Source organism: Sciurus vulgaris (assembly GCF_902686455.1).
Source record: "Sciurus vulgaris genome assembly, chromosome: 14".
Classification (NCBI taxonomy): domain Eukaryota; kingdom Metazoa; phylum Chordata; class Mammalia; order Rodentia; family Sciuridae; genus Sciurus; species Sciurus vulgaris.
In genome coordinates, this window is record NC_136475.1 from 79,199,201 (window position 1) to 79,219,887 (window position 20,687).

The window sequence follows — 20,687 nt, forward strand, 5'->3', positions numbered from 1 at the left end:
TAGCCTATCTTTTCCTGCACAAAAACTTAAAAGAAGAAAGAATAGATTATATAGGATTGATGAAATGTTGATATTTGTTCATGTTTGGTGATAGGTACATGAGAGGTGGTAATTAGATCATTATCTGTATTTTGTGCAAGTTTTAACATTTCTATAGTACAAATTCTTTTTAAGAAGATAGCATGTGCTTAAGAACCTTTCATACATCTCTAAGAGAATAAGACAATGTTGTCTTATAATTAGATACAATTCCAGTGAGTCTGGTTCAAGTACAAGTTTTACAGGAAAAAATAGTCTGAAGCTAAAGGAGATATTCTTATAGAAATGATATCTTCAGTGTAGACAAAAACTATAAAAGCAAACTGTTCAGGGATCAGTTAATAATATGAAATAGATTCACTCTGCCCAGTTGTTCTGCCAGAGGCCTTTCCCTAAAACGCACCCCCACCGCACAGCCCAGAACCTAGACAGAGCTGAGAGCCCGGCTCCTCCTCCTCAAGGGCCGTGCTGTCAGTCAGCCAACACCAGCTCCTAAAAGATTGCTTGTGTTCAGAGGACTGCGGACGGAGTCCAGGGGATCTAATACCTTATCCCACTATGCATCATGGGTTTTTTTATTGTTTTCCTTATCATGATTTATTTTTTCTATTTTTAAGTTTGCTCATTTTAATCCATGTTCATTTTTTCTTCTGTGTGTGTTTGTGCCGCGCTTGTGTCCTTGCCTGCATTGTTCCCAGGTCACAGTATAGCCAGGATATGCCCAGCTCGCTGGCCGATGAGCATGCGCTGATCGCCTCCTATGTGGCCCGTCTGCAGCACTGTGCACGGTCAGTGGCAGAGCAGCAGCGCCAGGCGGGGGGCCAGGGCTGAGTGGAGGGAGTGAGAGCTGGGTTACCTGGGGTTGCCAGCGGGAAGAGCTCTGCCCATGGGCTGCTCTTGAGAACCTGCCAGCTGTAGTTGGCAGAGTTAGAACATTTCTGAAGCACTGGCTTCCCCAAGAGAAGGAGCTTTGCCAAACACAGCATCTACCTACACATGGAGTTACAAAGTACCCCCAGAAGTGGGGCTTGACCCCTTCAGATCGCACTTGAAGGGTGAGTAAAACCTCAGAGCTCCACCTTCCAGACATGACGTTCACACAAGCATTTTATGCATTCTCTTCTTCTAAATAATGAAATCTTTCCATTGACATTCGAAGTTGAAGACTAATCAGCCTCACTTTGTCTAACATAGGTTCTTTGATACCATCACCCTGTTTCATCTCTAGTGTGTTGGCGTAAATCTGTCTTTACTGATACTTTTTTAAAAATATTCTTATTAGTTTTTGATGAACCTTTATTTTTTTGCATGTGGTACTGAGACTCGAACCCATCACCTCACACATGCTAGGCATGTGCTCTACCACTGAGCCACAACCCCAGCCCCACATCGTTGGTTCTTTAAACCACTGATTTTCAACAGTGGTATTGGATTGTTGTCACCTAAGAGGCTTCATAAGAACTATACATACCTTCTCATGTTGTAATAATTACTGTTCTATAATCCCCCCTGCCCCTTAAGCCCTAAAAACTACCATGGCAAAACTAACTAATTAAATAAATAAATGCTACTATTATAGGGACTCACAGCTATATGGGAATGTGACTGATCCCTTAGTGGGTTGGGATGGGAAAACATTTGGTGACCATTAACTATCTATAGCAAAGTTAATTCCTTAAAAAATTAATACCAAACAAAACACTATTTAATTCTGGTAGAACTGCAGCTTCCTGTCCACTCCATGCCCAAAGCATTACCCAAGGATGAAATTTAAATACCCTAAAGCCACCCCTCGCCTCTACATAGCAGCAAAGAGGAGTCATGATGCCAAAGAACTCGTGAAGCCCTGCTTTGAGAATCCTGAGAGAAAACCAATAATACACAAGCTAGACACAAAATGGGCTGGAACATGAAACGTGATCCATGGTTCCTTAGGAAGGTCTTTTGACCTCACCCATCCTCCCCATTCTAACAGGAAGAAATTAGTGGTCATTGGGGAAAGCATACCCTTGAAAAGGACTGTTTTTACTATAGTTTGCCATACTGTTTCTCTTGGTTTTCTCTGTATAACCAAGAACTGTTGTGATTTGGGGGCATTTTCCTCTCAAAAGCCATAGAAGAACTAGGGTCCTCTGGATTCCCAGGTGGATCCAAAGGGCTTATTCTGTGGAAGGGGAGGTAAGGTTGATAATTGCACATTGAATCACAGAGAACATCTCCTTGTCCCCCCACAGGATTTCTGTGCACTTGTTCCAGGCTCTTGGTTTCTGGAAATTGAGTTATTTTCTCCCAGGCAGGAAAAATTACTTTTTATCAGTAAGGGCAGTTGTCCAGGAAGATTAAAAGATGCCACAGTGAAAATAGCAGCAGGATGTTGGCAGAGACTACTACCTGATATTTCAGCCCACAAAGGTTTATGGTAGGGTTAGCCAAGGTCCTCAAGTCTCATGGCTTAGGTCCCTAGACTCGCTGAGCAAGAATTGGTAGCCCATGGTCCTGGGAGAACATGGTAAGTGCTGAATGCTGCATCTCTTCTTGATTTATAGTCTAAGGAACTTAGACTTCTAGTTGATTGAAGAAGTCAGACATTTCCTGGCAAATTCTGAAAATGTAAGTCCAACAGAAGAACAAGGAACCTTTGTAATTACCATCAAATAATTTTCATCAACTTTAAAACTTCTCATTAGCTGAGTGCATTGGTGCACACCTATAATCGGAGCAATTTGGGAGGCTGAGACCAGGATCACAAGTTCAAGGCCAGTATCAGCAAATTAGCAAGGCCCTCAGTAAGTTATTGAGATCATGTTTCAAAATAAAAAATAAAAAGGGCTGGGGATGTAGCTCAGTGTTAAAACACCTCTGGGTTCAGTCCCCAATAACAAAGAAAAAAGATCTCATTAACACAGGGTTCAGTTTCTGTCTAGAAAACACAGCCAATTAAAACAGTCATGTCATCCACACTTGTGTGTAAATGGCAAGTAGGATTACCCTTCCTACAGAGAAGGAATGTAGTAGAGGAAAAGGAGCTCCTGCAGAGGAACCTGTTGTGTCCCTTGCCACATTACAGAGGTCCCACTTCTTAGGCTGCCGTTCCCTCTGTAATGTCATTCACTTGTTAAACATTCAGTTTTGATTTTTTTGTTACAAGATAAAGTTTTTGCTGGGCACAGTGGTGCACACCTGCAATCCCAGCCACTCAGGAGGCTGAGGCTCTAGGATCACAAGTTCAAGGCCAGCCTTGACAACTTAGTGAGACCCTTTCTCACAATAAAATGTAGTTTTAAAAAAAACTATATAGCTTTATATAGCTTAGTGGGAGAACACTGCTGAGTTCATTCCCCAATACTGGAAAAAATAAAAATAAAAATAAACAGTTCTCTTGTTTCAGACAAATACCTTTAAGGCACAAATACCATAAGTGGTTCAACTCAGATCATGGTGCCTTGACCCTGGAGTATTAAAGCCAACTGAGGGTAGCATGTTCCTAATACAAGTTCACCCTTGGAGGGCATGATCATACATGCTGGGGACCAACATTTACACACCTAAAATTATAAAACACTGACAGATGTTATAGCCAGAAGACTTAAAGCATACTGAAAAAAAAAAAAAAAAATTCCATCATAGAAGAAAGACTAAATTAAACTTAAATTAGCCACAGAAATAGAAACGCAGAAAGTTTTTTTTAAAAACCTAGAAAAAATACCATTGATTTTATGTAAGAAAAGGTTAGGAATCCCTTTATTGATTGAACCTCAACCTTCCCAGAGTCCCCTCAATCATTATAACAAGGTGTGGTGAGTGTTGAACTCATGTCTTTAAATTCTTACATCTTACTTGTCAATGCTGCCAAATTCTAACCAAGGGGTTTTGGAAACGTCACGAAACTAGCCAAAGTGGAGCCAAACCACAGCAGCCTTCACTGATCAGTCATCATTGTCACTGTTGTTGGAAAGCTTCTGCCAGTCTTAAAGATAATTATGTGGCAAAGTCCCTGTTTATTTATTTTCTGTTTGGAGACATGATCTTGCTAAATTGCTGAGGCTGGCCTTGAAGTTTCAATCCTCCTGCCTCAACTTCCTGAGTTGCTGGGATTACAGGTATGCACCACCATGCCTGACTCAGTCGCTGTTAATCCAGGACTGCCCTGGTATGAGTAAACAACAGTTTACTAAATTAAAGAAGTCAACTGTATACATAGGACTAACCTACTCAAGAACCCTTCTTTCATTCAGTTGCCACATTATCTAATATCCCATTCAAGTGGGTCCTTACATTTTTGGAGAATTGAAACTCATTAAAGAATAATGGACCGCTGGGCATGGTGGTACACACCTGCAATCCCAGTGACTTGGGAGGCTGAGGTAGGAAAATCAGAAGTTCAAAGCCAGCCTTAACAACTTAGCAAGATTCTCTCAAAATAAAAAAATAACAAGGGCTGGGGGTGTAGCTTAGTAGTAATCACCTCTGGATTCAGTCCCCAGTAATACCCCCGCCCCAAAATGGGGCTAACATAGAATGAGCATAGAAAATAAAAGAGAGAGGTATTAAAAGGGAGTGTTGGATACTGTGGATTCTTCTCCATCCTTACAGTATGTTTGGCTGACCCTGACCAGGGTTCCCACTCTTGCTCAGCCAGTGTCAAGTACACTTTTTCTCAGTTGGCTTTTTTTCATGACCCTCTGGTTTTCTCATGGTTGTTTTTTGTTTTTTTTTTTTTTTTTTTTTTTTTTTTTTTTTTTTTGAGTTCAAGATCTATGTCTAAAATGTCATGAATTTTTCTAAACATTTGGTTAGATATCCCAAACTCAGAACTTGTGGGTACCCTGTCTCAGCCCTTCTTTCAAAAAGAAGTGCCCCTTGGCTCATGCAGGAGAGAGGGGTGTGCTGCTGGGAAGGAAGGAGTGACGCTAGCAGCCCACCGCTGAGTCCCCTCTTGTCTCAGGACACCGCTAGTGTCTGAGACCCAGGCTTCCATTTCTTTTGTTTCTACTCTTACTATAAGATTTTCTCCTCTCTCTTCTTTCTGAGGATGGAGTAAGAGTTGGGGGTGCTTAGTAGACTTGTGTTGAATTTTTGTCTCCTTGGCAGTGTCCTGGAAAGTCCCAGCCGGCTGGACGAGGAGCACCGGCTCATAGCTCGCTACGCTGCCCGCCTGGCTGCAGAAGCAGGGAACACGGTGAGTGAGTGAGTGGTCCCAGCCGCGTGGTAGAAACTAGCATTAACTTAACATGCACATTATGAAGGGGTGTAAACAGGAGAGGAGGGAGGATGTTTTGGGGGAGATGGAAGAAACCTTTAATTTCATCTGCAGTGTTTTCTTCCTTTAAAGAAGGAATCAAGAAGAGAAAATCAGTTTAGTTCTTTAAAAAGATCAGTAAAATCAATAAACTCATAACAATACTGATCAAGCAAAAGCACAAATGGCCAGTCTCAGGAATAAAAGGATTATCACTACAGATCTTAGACTAAAAGGGGGATAAAGAAAATTGTGAACAACTTTTTGCCAATAAAATTGACAACTTAGATGAAATAGACAAACTTCTTAAAAGACAACCAAAATCAAATAGTTCTGTGTCTTAAAGAAATTGAATTCATAATTAACTTTCCACAAATAAAATCCCAAGCCCTATTGGCTTGGCTGTGAAATACTATCATGCTAAAAGAAGAAATAAGATTAGTCAAATGCATCCTCTGTCAGAAGGGAGGAAGGGAGACTCTCCAGGTCATTCTATCAGGCTACTGATACCAAAACAATGTATGGACATTACAAGAAAAGAAAACTGCTGGACTGGGGTTGTGACTCAGTGGTAGAGCACTTGCCTACCATGTGTGAGGCACTGGGTTCAAACTGCAGCACCACATATAAATAAATAAATTAAATAAAGGTCCTCCAGCAACTAAAAAAATATAAAAAAAAAAAAAAACAAAAACTGCTGACCAAGTTCTCTCATAAACACAGTGCAAAGAATCCTTAACAAAATATTAGCAAATTGAATTCAGCAATTTGTTAAAAGGATAATATTCCATGATCAAGTGAGTTTCAAATGCAAATTTATATTAAGCCTGGCCCACTAAAGCATCATGCCCTTGGAAAAGGAGTGATATAAAAGAGCTGTAAGCACAGAGATAAAATAAGAAAACCTCTGGTCGCCTCCTATTGGAGTGAAGAAGTCTTCCCTGAACTAAGGTTTAAAAAACCTTAGGTCTCTCTGCACTTGTGTTGGGTACATTTACATTATTTTCTATTTTGAGAAACACTGATGTGAAATTTTAACCTAAAATTAACACCAGGGCATCTGACAGAAACACAATGCAAATCCTTCTCCTGAGGTTTAAGTTCTCATTGAGACCAAGCAATACTCCACGGAGTCCAACTAAGCACAGACTCTTGAGTTGACCTATAAAGATTAGACTCTCATGACTGTAGATACTAGAGTTATTGGCAGTAAAATAACTGTATTTAAAATTTCTAAAGACCACAAGAAAGGATTAAAACCACAACTATTTGAAAAGTCCAGGGTTGGAAAACAACCATATGGAACTTATAGATATCTCTTTAAAATTGCCAAAATTAAAACTGAGCAGTGTGTTTAATGTTAGGTCAGACACAGCTAAAATTTTTGTAAACTGGGAAGTAATGTGTAAGAAAATTTCCCAAAACATAGAGTTGAAAAATTGGAAACAAGGTTTTCAGAGATGGAGGATAGAGAGACAGTAGTCACCTGGTTGAAATTCAAAAAAAGAAAATAGAAATAGGGTAAATAATTAATGACTGAGAAATTTCTAAAATTCATTTAAGACATGAATCTTCAAATTAAAACATCAAAGTTACTCCCAAAATGGATAAACAGAAACAGCTGTACACCTGCACATATAATGCAAGTGTAGAATATGAAGACAAGATCCTTAAAAGGCAACCAGAGAAATAATATTTCTTACAAAGTATTTGCAATTAGATTCTCTACAGCAACAATAGAACGATTTCTTTATAAAGGAAAACTTATTTTATTGTTTATTTGTTTGTTTATTTGTTTTGGTACTGAGGATTGTACCAAGCACCTAACCACTGAGACACATCCCCAGCCCTTTTTATTTTTATTTTGAGACAGGGTCTTCCTGAGTTTCTTAGGTCTTCACTGAATTCCTGAGACTGGCCTCAAACTTGCAATCCTCCTGCCTCAGCCTCCCAAGTTGCTGGATCACAGACCTTTCGCCCCCGCACCTGACCAAAAACCCTTATTTTAAAATAAAACATCTAATGCTACAAGATGTTTGTGATAAAACTTTTAAGAATTTTCTTTATGAAAAAAATACATTTGAATATCTTGAATGTACTGAAAGAAACAAGCTTACCTATCAACATGAGAAATAAAGACACTTTCTGACAAGGACTGGAAAGGTCACAGTAACATTTATGCTAAAAGAATAGTACAAATAGTTAACATTTATTTAATATTTATTATGTACCAGTCATTATTCTCAGTGTTTTTCATAGGTATTAGCTAATTTATTGTTCAAAATAATCTTGTGAGGAAAAACTAAGCCTGGGAGTTAAAGAAACTATCCAGTGTTGCAGAGTTTTAAATAGTAATCCAGGAGGAAAGAATTAAACCTAGAAGTGAAGAAGATGTCAGGAGGGACAGTCTGAAACCCAAACCACAGACTCTGTAAGTGTTCACTAGGTGAAGAGGATGGAGTATGGCCCAGTGGGGCGAATGAACAAATGCAAGTCCTGGGGTTCAAGGCTGCAGGACCTGTGCACAGGAACAGCACTGGAATGAAGCCAGGCAGGACAGGCAGGACAGCTCACCCAGGACCAGATCATACAAACAGCGTACCAACCAGTTGTAGCAGTGCGTGCCACTTTATGTTTTCATAGGAAAATAGAGTTGCAAAAGCTGCAGTTGGAAATTCTTGGTTTGTTTCTCCCCCAAGAAGTAATTTATCCCTTTGGATTTGTTCAGATTTCCAAATCCTCTCCCTGAGAATCTAGAATCAGGTGAGATGCACATCTGACTCTAACATGAAGGGTTAGTGAAATGGAACAAAATAGAAAAAAGTCTGGAAAAAGAAAAGTATTGTGTAATTAGTTAAACTTTACACCTGTCCTCAATCATTCACAACTGTTCAAGTTAGTTTAGAAATTAAAATTTATAGATAAACTTGTTGAGATGGGCTGCACTGTGGTTGAATTTAATAATTAAGTATGCTTAATGCCATTAAATAGCTGTGTTGACCTCACATAGTACTTTTAAAATGTTGTAAATAAAAGCTGCAGATCTGTTTGACCCTGAGATCCCTGTACTCCTTCACCTTGAACCAAGATAAGGCTGTGTACACCTGAGTTTCTGATGCCAGTTCTCTAATTCTTGTGAAATGGTTATTGTTAGGATGGTGGGGACTGAATTCTGCTAAGGCCCCTTTCATCTTCTGTTTGCTTTGCCCTGTGCAGTCATCTCACAAATATTGGGCCTCTCAGGAAGGATTCTTCCTGACTAGATTTCTGTTAAACAGAAGACTCCTAATCCTCTAATCTCAACACTGATACAAGTGCTCTGCATAAAGTGGGTGTAGTGCTCAAAAGAATTTATTTATAGCCAGCCAGATAGGCTTTGTATTGATTTTTTTTTTCCCCCCCAAAAGACCTTCTTCTACCTACAGGGAGGGGGTTAAATCCTTTCCTCAGCCAGCAGAGCACCCTGGAGAGTGCCTCCCCATTAGCCCAGGGACTTCTCCTGAGAGGCCCAGCATCCATGCCAGCCTCTTCAGGCTGACCCTTGAAGAAAGACACTTTAGGCTGCTTTGATGAACCAGGAGAGCTCATTTGTTTTTCTCAAGTGCTAAATTCCTTTTTTAAAAAACTTGAAAATAAGACAAAAAAAGAATGTGTGATGAATCATAGTAGTAACAGCAATTCTTCAAGTTTCATCACAAGAGTCACCAAAGTTGGATTTAAGTCATACGTTTTGTTTACCTTTAAGTTTTTTTTTTTTTTTCTTTCTCTCTTCCCTTTGTGAAAAATGTTAAAACTCATTATGGGAAACTTAGGAGTAAATTGAAAGGAAGGATAAATCATCACCCATTGTCATACTGCCTCACATTTAAAACTTTTTTTTTTTTTTTTTTTAATTTGGTACCAGAGATTGAACCCAAGGGCACTTTACCACTGATCTACATACCCAGCCCATTTTATTTTATTGTATTGTATTTATTTTTGATATGGGTTCTTGCTAAGTTGCTCAGAGCCTCACTAAATTGTTGAGGCTAGCCTGAAACTTGGGATTCTCCTGCCTCAGCCTCCCAAGCTCTGGGATTACAGGCCTGTGCTCTCACACCCCACTCATTTAAAATATTTGTGCTAGGCTCTTTGGGTATCCCAGCCTTCACAGCCTCCACCATCTGAGCTGTTCCAGGCACATTCTATCACAGGAACCTCCTCATGGCTTCTTAGAATTAGAGATTAATGGTATCCATGCAGTGTTTTGCACACATTTAAAACAGTCTCTGTTAAACCTGGCTACATGTTATGATTATATGTGAAACTTTTAATAAATCTAGAGATCCTTGGCTTTGCCTCAGACTTACCAAATGAGAACCTCTGGGTTTAGGACTTGTTGATCTTTATTGAAAAGAAGGAAGAAAAGTCATGTCCAAGTCTTCTGATTTACAGTTAGCTTGGGAACTGCTGTCTCAAACAACATGATTGGATTTTGGGGAGAAGTTACTAATCCACAGCCCTCCAGTTAGTCTCTGTGAGGTTGTATGGTAGGCAGGCTGCAATGGGGTATAGAGACAGTCTAGGGGTGTCTTTAGGACTCGTCTTGCCAGTTTCATAAAGATGGGTGCCTCTGTCTCTTTTTCGGAGTCTGCAGAAATACACAGCACTGGATTACAGTTTGCTGTGTCACCAGCATATAACTCATTACTCCTTGTCTTTAGTAACAGTTGATATTTTCATTCTTTTTAACTATTCTAGTAGATGTAAAATACCCTTTGTGGTTTTGATTTGTATTTTCCTGTTTATGAATAATGACTGAGTATTCTCTTTGGTCGTTGACTTTATAGTTTCATCCTCTGTGAAATGTCTATGCTTATCTTTTATCCATTTTTTTACCAAGTTGTATATCCTTCACATTTTTCTTATTTTTATCATAAAAGTTTTTAAACATTCAAAAAGGCTCAAAGAATAGTATGGTGAATTTTTCATACTTTCAACCTCAATTACATGATTGTTAACATTTTATCATTTTTACTTAATCACTTAAAAATAAGTTGCATATCTCCTAAATACTTCAGCATACATCACCTAAGAACAGAAATATTTTGCCCAGTGTGGTGGTGCACACCTGTAATCCCAACAGCTCGGGTGGCTGAGGCAGGAAGATCGAGAGTTCAAAGCCAGCCTCAGCAACTCATTGAGACCCTATTTCTAAATAAAATATAAAAAAGGACTGGGGATGCGGCTCAGTGGTTAAGTGCCCCTTGGTTCAATCCCTGATACCAAAAAAAAAAAAAAAAAAAAAAAAAGAGGAAGAAAGGTATTTTCCTATGTATTCAAAAAGTCATTTACACACATGAGAAAATAAACAGTAATTTAATTATTAAAAAAATTCCTGCTGGGGCTGGGGTTGTAGCTCAGTGGTAGAGTACTTGCCTAGCACGTGTGAGGCACTAGGTTTGATCCTCAGCACCACATAAAAACAAATAAATAAAGGTTTAAAAAAAAAAAACAAAAAAACTCTTGTTAAGTGAAAACCATGTCTGATTCCATTTATATGAATTTTCGAGAAAAGGCAATACTAGACAGAAAGCCCGTCAGTGGTTGCCTGTGCTTGGGGTGGGGATGGGGGTTGAAGACTAGCATGAAGGAATATTTCGTGGTGATAGAAAATGTCCTAAAACTTTTAGGACCACAGTGACTGCTTGCAAAACTGAATTTTCTAAGACTGAATTTACTAAGTTGAATTGTACATTTAAAATGGGTGGATTTTATGGTATGTAAATTATATCTCAAAAATCGGTTTTTAAGAAATCAAGTCATTCTCAGATCCTGGGTATGTTTGAATCAGAAAAGAAACAACTCTCTGCCTCCTCTAGACTCGTCCTCCTGCAGATGTGAGCTTTAACTTTGATGCCAACAAACAGCAGAGACAGCTTATTGCAGAACTGGAAAACAAGAACAGGTAAGATGCATAGATCAAGCCCATTTCTCAAGTCCAGGATTAGCATGTGTGTATCTGGTTCTCATCTTCCTCACAGATTAGATGGCTTCCGACCACACAGGAAGATCCCACCCTAGTGAACAGAGGCTGGCTAACGCCCAGGGAATGCCCTGGGCTCCACTTGGTGTACATCTGCATGCTGTTGATTCTGGCTGTGCAAAGAGCTGCTCTCCTGTGCTCCATGCATTCTTCCTCCAGAGCCTCTCCCCACACCAGCGTGACCCCCTCCGGATTCCTTTCTCCACCCTGCTTCCCTGCAGCATTTCCTTCTATGTGGTCATCTTGTCCTGGCCCATTGCACTGCCTGTGGCTGGTCTCTGGTTAGGAAAAACCCTTCAAAGGCATGAAAACCAAACACCAGGCTACTGTCACTGACAGGTAGAAACCAGGGAAGAGACTGGACCTAGAGTCACACACTTGGCTTTAGGAGAGAATGGTCAGGGACTGGAGACTTGAAAACCTGCATAGGGACCTGCCTGAGGAGGCTGCAAGGACTTTTTCCTTCCTCTGGGGAGGAGCAGGGTAAATAAGTATTCTGGTTGTCATTTTCCTTTCCCGGAGATTTTGCCAATTCTTGGGAGGAGTGTTTTCTGACTTTTCCTCACAAAGGACTATTTCATTGAGGAAATGTCAGGTGAAGCAGTATTGAGGAGGAGTCCGGTTCACATTCTGGTCCTGTGGAAGCAATCATATTCTGATTGTGAGGGTTACAACTCCTAACGGGACAAAGTGAAGGAGAGCTGAGAAGCAGCAGGCAGCTATCTTTCTTTCATCACCCTCTCTAGAGAAATCCTGCAGGAGATCCAGCGTCTCCGTCTGGAACATGAGCAGGCTTCCCAGCCCACTCCTGAGAAGGCCCAGCAGAACCCCACATTGCTGGCAGAGCTGCGGTTGCTGAGGTAGGTAGTGATACTGTACTTCTGCCCTCAAACTATAATCTACCGTGGAAACAAACTAGTGAATTAGAATCTCTTGCCATGTAGGCAGTCCTGTTAGAAAAACCTGCCCAGGAGTTCTATTATCAGTCATGCTGAGAATACAGCCATCAGTACAGAACTAGGTAGACACCAGTTTATCTTCCTCAAATCCCAAGGCAAGCAGGGCAGTGTCTGTACTTCTGAGAGTATTTTAAAATGACTGTTATGCTTCCATCCTGTTCTTCTCTGGCTGGGTTGTATGACTTTAGAGACTGGCTAGGCATCCAGCTTTCCCTTTCCTGTGAGTAATTCTCCTGGCTCTTTATAGTCAGAGCAGGACTCTGCTGGAGAAGGACGCTTCCCATGCACCTTGGCTGAAATGTGAAACCAAGGGAGACTCCCTTACACCTTGACTATGGTACCTTCTCACTTCACAAAAATATAGTGTGTCTCTAGGATCAAGAAACTAAAGACATAGGATCAGCATGGGAGCAGAGAGCAAGGTCAGCTCTAAGCTTGATGCCCTTTTGGAGGGAATGAAGAACCTTCCCAGAAGAGCGGGCCCAGGATCTTGTTTCCTCTCTATCTTAACGTATATGTGCCCATCTGTGAGTGTAGACATTAGGGGAACCACTGATTCCCACCAGAGTTCTCAATTCCTGAGCAGCAGTTCTTTACTGTTAGGTTGTAGCACTTGACATTTCACAGTCATTTTCTAATGTGCTGTCATCTGGGATTCTGCATAGCTGAATTCCTTTTTTTTTTTTTTTTAAGTTCTGCCTTCAGTTTAGGTCACTTAGCCTCTTGACCATGATTTCGTTTCCTAGAAAATGGAGATTATTGTTTTTCATAGATATCCTACTGTTAAAATTTATATCAATTAATAGTGATAAAGAATTGGAACTGGGCAGGTGAAAATCATTAGAGGTATAGAGTCTCATCCTCCTAAAAGTTTGTTTTAGTTTCTAAATATTGTCAGCTGGGAATTCTGGTTGCTCTGTGTTGACTGCGGTCCCTTTGAGATGCTATGTGGTCAGTGTGATGCTGGGAGGGATGGGGAGACAGATGCTGACTCCAGCAGAGGATGAAGGTGGCTGTCAGCCTAAGACACACCTGTTTTCCTTCCCTAGTTCAGTTCAGGCTCAAGCAACTATTTCTATATCTAGAAAAGCAAAACTGTCCTCCTGGCATCTAACTGTTGCTGGAAATGGGGTTATTAAAGTGCTCAGTGCTTAGCTGGAAGGATCTGAAAAATGTACATTTGGTAGGCTGAGTCCAGGGGTGTCCATAAGGCAGCAAAAAGCAGGAATTTATTTATTATAAGTCCAAGGGGGGTGGGGCTGCAAATTAGTGCAGCCACTCTGAAAAGCAGTGTGGAGAATCCTTAGAAAACTTGGAATGGACCTACCATTTGACCCAACTATCCCGCTCCTTGGCCTATACCCAAAGGACTTAAAATCAGCATACTACAGAGATACAGCCACATCAATGTTCATAGCTGCTCAATTCACAATAGCCAGACTGTGGAACCACCTAGATGCCCTTCAATTGATGAATGGATAAAAAAAACCTGTGGTATATATATACAATGGAATATTACTCAGCTATAAAGAATAATAAAATTATGGCATTTGCAGGCAAATGGATGAAATTGGAGAATATCATGTTAAGTGAGATAAGCCAATCTCAAAAATCCAAAAGGCGAATGATCTCACTGATAAGCGGATGATGACACATAATGGGGGGTGGGAAGGGGGCAAGAATGGAGGAAGGAGGGACTGTATAGAGAGAAAAGAGAGGTGGGAGGGGTAGGGGGGAAGGAAAAAAAAAACAGAATGAATCAAACATCATTACTCTATGTAAATGTATGAATATGCAAATGGTATGCTGTTACTCCATGTACAAACAGAAACAACATGTATCCCACTTGTTTATAATAAAAATAAATTTAAAAAAAATAAGTCCAAGGGGATTCTCAAGCTTGATAAATCCGGAATATTTGATTTTGAAAGGCACTTCTGTATCATGAGGAAGGGAGGACATTTGGTAGTGTGTAGAAGATTTTGACCCTCTGACACAAAAACCAACATCAATGGAGTGAACAGGAAGGCAGAACTTTAAAACCACCAGAACACTTGGAGTTTCTTTAGGATTTTGGTATAAAAAATAATTTCTCAGAATTACTAACCACAAAATTGATAAATTCATCAACATTAATATTGAGAACTTTTATTTACCGAAGATAAGTAAAGCTCAGTGTTAATTTGTAAATATTTGACATCCTTTGGGTTTTGATCAATATATACAAATCTAGGAACTGCCATTTGTCAACTGGGGTGATATAACAAAGTTTTGTTCCCAATGGGCTCTTCCTCTTGGGCAGGCAAAGGAAAGATGAGCTGGAGCAGAGGATGTCGGCGCTGCAGGAGAGCAGGCGGGAGCTCATGGTCCAGCTGGAGGGGCTGATGAAGCTGCTGAAGGTAAGAGCAGGGGCCCCTCTGGCTCTTTCTCCTACCAGTCTTCTGTTTCACCTCCCACCACAGTCTCAGCTGCTGCCTCCCTTAGTGTCAGAATAGCAAGGGGGCTAAAAGGCTTGACTGTCAGGCCTAGAGCCTGTTTCTACGTAAACCTCTATAAATATGGCCTAACTTGGTATAAAAGTAATCAAAATTAGTACAAAGTCTGATTATAAAAAATTAATAACTGGAGTGGCTGGGCATAGTGGTGTGTGCTTAATAATCCTAGCTGCTTGGGAGGCTGAGATGAGTGAGAGGCCAGCCTGGACAACTTACTGAGTCTCAAATCCAACCTGTCTCAAAATAAAAAATAAATAAAAGGTCTGAAGGTGTAAGTCAGTGGTAAAGTGCTTGCATAGTTGCACACGGCCTTGGGTTTGATCCCCAGTACTATAAAGAAAAAAATTAGTAAGTGGAAATAAGGTAATATTCTTGAATAGTTGCTTTCATACATAAATAAGGATGTTTATAAATAAGGCATTGGCTATGTATTAAAGAATATTTCTCAACTAAAATTTCTTTTAAGTTTTCAGATATTCTACCTAAATCCTTAACAAATGTCATGTCCTATTTTAATAAGTAGTATAGAATCAAACTGTATCAGGGTGTTTTAGAGAAACAAAACCAACAGCAAATATAGAGTTATAGAAGAGGGAGTTTATTTTGGGAATTGGTTCACTGAATTATGGAGGCAGAGAAGTCCTGTGATGTGCTGTCTGCATACATGATAGTGTGATCCAGCATGGGTCCGAAGGCCCAAGAACCAGGGGAGCTGCTGGTGTAGCCCCCAGTCTAGAGATTGTGCTGGGAATGGGTATCGGATCACGAGCATAAGTCCTGATGTCTAAAGACTTGAAAATCGGTGGCGCTTCCATGTCCAAGGGCGGGAAGGGATGAATGCCCCAGTAGCAGAAGAGAGAGCACGCTATGCAGTTCCTCAGTGGATTGGGTATTGTCTACCCACATTGGTGAAGGTGAATCTTCTTTTCTCAGACCACTGATCCAAATGCCAATCTCTTCTAGAACACCCTCGCAGACACATCTAGAAATAAAGTTTTATCAGTAATCTGGATATCTCTTAACCAAGTCAATTTGACAGAGTAACCATCACATAAACCAACCTAATCAATCCAGTTCTAAACAATAACTTTACAATATGAGGAATAAATTACCATGTTAGCTCTAGGTTTAGTATATTGGGAATATACCTGAATAAATCCAGAATAATTCAGTTTTTTCTGTGTTTATTGAAAAGTATATTATAACCCCTTAGCCAGAGCAGAGAAAGGCCTACAGCATTTCAGTGTCCTCACCTGGACAATTTCATGGACAGTGAACAGAAACACTTGTCTGGTGATGCAGCAGTAACAACAGGACACTTGATTGTCCCTGCTGTGAACCCCCATATTTGTAGTTTGACACACGGTGAGCAGCCAGAGTGCTAATCACAGCGTGGGGAGTGCCTCACCACCAGCGTGAGGAGTGCAAACTTCATGAACGTCACGTGACCAAAAGGGAGTCACCAAAAGTTTTTAAAAAATAAGTTTAGGAAAATGCTTGGGATGGATTAGAAAGAGGAGAAACTAAAGAACAATAGGAAACCTGTGGAATTATCTAGGCCCAAGGTGACAATGGTCTGATTAGGAGTAGTAGCCAAGAAAATAGCAACTTGGAGAGTTCTCCTTGGCTTCTGCATTCTTAACCCGTCCCTTACTAATGGAGCTGGTGGGTACTGGCCACTGGACAAATGTTGTATTTGTGTTGTAAACACTTTTGACTTCCTCAGACAATGACTTATTTTAGTCTTGAACCAAGTTTTTCATTTTTCTGTTTTATTTACCTGGACATTTTTCTACATTAATCCTGTTAACAGAATTTCCCCTCAAAAATACATAATGTCTAAGTGAGTCTGGTTTAGCTGTGCACAGTGGTGCATGCCTGTAATCTCAGCTACTCAGGAGGCTGCGGCAGGAGGATCTCAAGTTCAAGGCCAGTCTTAGCAACTTAGCGAGGCCCTAGGCATCTTAGACCTTGTCTCAACAAAATAAAAAGCGTTGGGGATGTAGCTCAGTGGTTGAGTGTGTCTGGGTTCATTCCTCAGTACCAAAGAATAGAATAGTCTGCTTTAAAGAAAACCTTACCTAAAAACCTGGTCCAAATCCTTCTAGTAGTCGTCAGATACCAAGCTGAGTGATCCAGCCACCCACTTTAGTCAGTAGTAGTGCACATAAATATACTTGGCCTGTGTAACACCTGCAGCCATGTGGGACAATAAAGCCCTGCTTTGTGGAGTTGATGTATCTATGGGACAGGAGGTAATGGGGGAATCCCCTCCCCCTTCCCCTGTGTCAATCTCCGTTTCAGAAAGACACTCTCAAACATTACCCACGCGTAGATGAGACAGTGCCCTAGGGTGATTTTGTAGAAGGCAAAAGTTTTCTGCAAACCAAGGGAAGCCAGGGTGTATTTCTCCCAAGTAACGTAGGGCAGTGCCCTTTCCCTTCATTTGGATTGTCCTTGGCCATCCTTAGAGCTCCTGGTTTAGAGCCCCACATGTACCACTGTGACCTTGTGGAGTACCTTTGGCACTTGTATTCAGGGGCTAAATAAAATGAGATAGTGCCTGGAATTCTAACTCCAAATCCCGAGTTTCTTTCTGACTTTTAGTATTATAATTTCAGCAAAATAAGCAGGACCCTGCAATCCCATTTTGTAGGATCCCCTGCCAGATTTTTACCCACCTTACCACCTTATCATTTACCCACGACAGGCTGAGGCCATTCCGATAGGGAGGAAGAATTTGTAAACACAAGCCTAGAACTGTTATCTTTTTATCCATGGAATAGAATTCACAGTTGAAAATCTGATGTCCTTAGTAATGTCCAGATTCCTAAAAGAATTACAGCAAAATCTTAATTTGTGTATTAAATGCATTCCCAAAGGGTCATATATAGAAGTCAGTGACGTCTATTAAAATCTCAAAGATGCTTTCCTGCTATTAAAAAAAATTTCACCAACCCATAATAAAAGTACCCTTTGGACTCCTAATTTTAATTTCAAATGACTGTCCTCCTTTCATTGATGTTCAGTCTGTTAGCATTTAATTCGTCATAAAACAGCTGTAAGCAGTTAGTCAAATGGACAGTCGTGCCACATGATCTGGGAGGCTCATAGATTAACATACATCTTACAGTGAATCTCCATTTCACAGGAGTTCTTTCACTTCATTGAGCTTCAGTAAGATATTTTGTACTTCATCTTTTTATCTGAAAAGTGATCATTTAAGTAAGTATACATAAGTGGCACCATTGTTTATTAATTCAGTCAATAAAAATCTTCCTTTTGGAGGAAAAAGGCAGGGTAAAAACTAATTACATGTTTATTTTACAAAAATGTGCTGGATTCCTAAATGCCGTGCTAGGTATTTGGTGAGTAATGGTGAAGAGACTCAATCCCGTCACCAAGGAACCAGGGACCTCCTTCTCAGTTGTTTTTTCCTTTAGTGATATAATATAGACTGATATTTAATGATATAATATAGACTGATATTTAATGATATAATATAGACTGATATTTAATGATATAATATAGACTGATATGTTTCTGTACATATCTTTTTCCTACATTTTTCCCCTGATTAGTGAGTGTATCAATAACCTGTGCCTCAAACTTCTTATTTAATCTAGAAATGGTTGTGGGCTAGTGTTTCTGTTTCTAATGCACATGTTTTCTTTTTGTGTGTGTGGAGGGGCGGGGGACATACTCGGGATTGAACCCATTGAACTACATGTATTTTATTTCGAGGCATGGTCTTGCTAAGTTGCCCAAGCTGGACTCAAACTTGCAATTGCCTTGCTTCAGCCTCTTGAGTAGCTGGAATCACAGGTGTGTGCCACTATACCAGCTCATGTTTCCAACATTGCTTTTGAAACACATTTATATAGGGATAAATACATAATATACAGATAAATACCAATGTTTTGAATTTCAATCTCATTTACAAATGTTTATCTAGCTAGAACGTATGTTTTTGTATAGAGGACCACAGAAACTATGCTGTTACTTTGGCCACCTGGCCAGATCTTACCCCATGTGAAAGAGATTCACACATTTTTAGATGTCATAAGAACTTCTAGGATTTGCACTTTAAAAAATAAGGTATTATGATCCCTTTAAATCAAGTTGGCTCTGTCCCTTGTCATCAGTGTTTACTGACCCCCACTTACTAATTGATAACGAAAAGTTCTAAGAACTTATATCTAACCTGTTTACTGTGTTGATAGAGCCTTAAAGACTTTATCTGAATAACTGTGTGTGTTTAAGTTATACAGCTCCATCCTAGGTAACACTTTGCCAAAGTCCACAAGTGCACACGGAGGCCTCGAAATCCTGAGAATGATAGCCTGTCCATCAGCCCCATCCTAACGTGGCACACATGTGCATTGTCAATCATAATGGTTTCATGTCTTTGCGCAAACATACATAGCAGAGCCACCACGTGGGCAAGCATTAAACATGCTGGAAAAACAGTGACAATTGGGAGGTATCTGAGAGGCAGTTCTAAGAAACTGATCTTTTGACCTAAGAAAGGGTTTCAGCCTGTGAGAATTGCCCCATTTCTCCCCTGCCATCCCAATTTCCATTTCAATACTTGGTAGCAGCAATAAGAAACACGTTTTAAAATTGTTTAATAACTCTCCTGTGGTTGTTTGCCTTGCCGGCTGAATGTAAGCACTGTCCTGCACCAGCGGCAAGTCTGACTGGGAAGGGAGATAACTTCCCAGCTGAACACCTCTCCTCCTGGCTAGAGCCTTGTGTGCACTTGCATAGCCAGGAAACCTCTACCTTCTTCAGGTGAATGAGCTCTGCTCAGGGCCCCGTCTGGGCTCTCTGGGGGTTAGATTTGGTCAGTACCTGGCAGCTGACAGAAAAACACCTCCCTGGGCAGAATCAGAACTGCCTCAAAGAATTTCTTGCTGTTCTTTTAATTTCTAGTTCACGTCTCTCCCTTGCAGGAATAAAAAATATTTTCTCCCAAGTTTTTACTTACTCTTTCTCCCTGGTGCAATTCATTTGCTTAACTAAAATCACTCGGCCCTTACAGCTAGATCTGCAGACTTTGTGAGAGGAGGAACACATATCTGTTGCTAAGACTCCTAGACTTGTGTCCTGCACATGTGGATCCAGCTTAAGTAGAACCATTGCAGCCGCTTTAAGATTTACATACTGGAGCAAAGAGCAAATGCTCCCTGAGCACAGTCACCTATGATGAGGCACAGAAAGAGGAAGCGAAGAAATCCATTAAAAGACAGAGTAGAGTAGCCAGAGAGCAGAGGACCAAGGAGAAAGGAACTCGAAAGTGATTATCTCATCTTTGGCTTTGCCTGCAGTGTCTGATAGTGCCTTCATCTGGTCAGTCACCTGGAGTTAGCAAGGGCCAGCTCTACATGCCATCTCCAAAGGGTTTTAAAAGTCAGACCTGATCTTTGTTTCCAGTGCCTTCTGCGTAAGCATTACTAAATAGACCTGTGATAAACTAATGAAGACCCAAGACTGAGAATTCTGTTTTGAAAGGCTTTCTGAAGCAGTCTCCAGTTTACTGGGGGTACGTGAGCATGTGCTTCCCCCAAAACAACAACAAAGAGCATGAAAACAAGTGGAAGGGGGTACAGTTCCAACAAGTTTGTCTAGTGGGGAGAGAGTACTAGAAAAGAAGACCTGTGATCAGGTGGAACTGCTCATTGGAAACTTAGAGCAATGGTTTTCAAACTAGGGTGAAAGACTCGGTCACACTGCTGTGCCCCATTCTAGAACTTTCATTCTGTGAGTCTGGCCAAATTTGCATCTCTAATAAGTTACTGGGAGTGCTTATGCTGTTGGCCTGTGCCCCACACCGTGAGAACAGCTGGCCTAGATAAATGTACCTAATCACTTGTGAATTGTGAATGGTGAAGTAGAATAATGATTAGCATGTTGCTTGAATGTCTTCT

At 40.5% G+C, this 20,687-nt stretch overlaps 1 protein-coding gene across 13 annotated transcripts in view; it reads left to right on the forward strand.

Moving 5' to 3' along the window:
- Positions 1-20,687, forward strand: part of DTNB (dystrobrevin beta) — a 227,692-nt gene that overhangs the window by 176,308 nt on the left and 30,697 nt on the right. For 9 of the 13 annotated variants that reach the window (XM_079111086.1, XM_079111076.1, XM_079111081.1 and 6 more), the window contains 5 exons: positions 738-827; positions 5,131-5,218; positions 11,140-11,225; positions 12,050-12,163; positions 14,565-14,661. In XM_079111086.1, coding sequence (XP_078967212.1) covers positions 738-827; positions 5,131-5,218; positions 11,140-11,225; positions 12,050-12,163; positions 14,565-14,661 — 475 coding nt within the window. The remainder of the gene's footprint in view (positions 1-737; positions 828-5,130; positions 5,219-11,139; positions 11,226-12,049; positions 12,164-14,564; positions 14,662-20,687) is intronic. The other 4 variants (XM_079111085.1, XM_079111077.1, XM_079111087.1 and 1 more) reach the window with 1 other exon arrangement.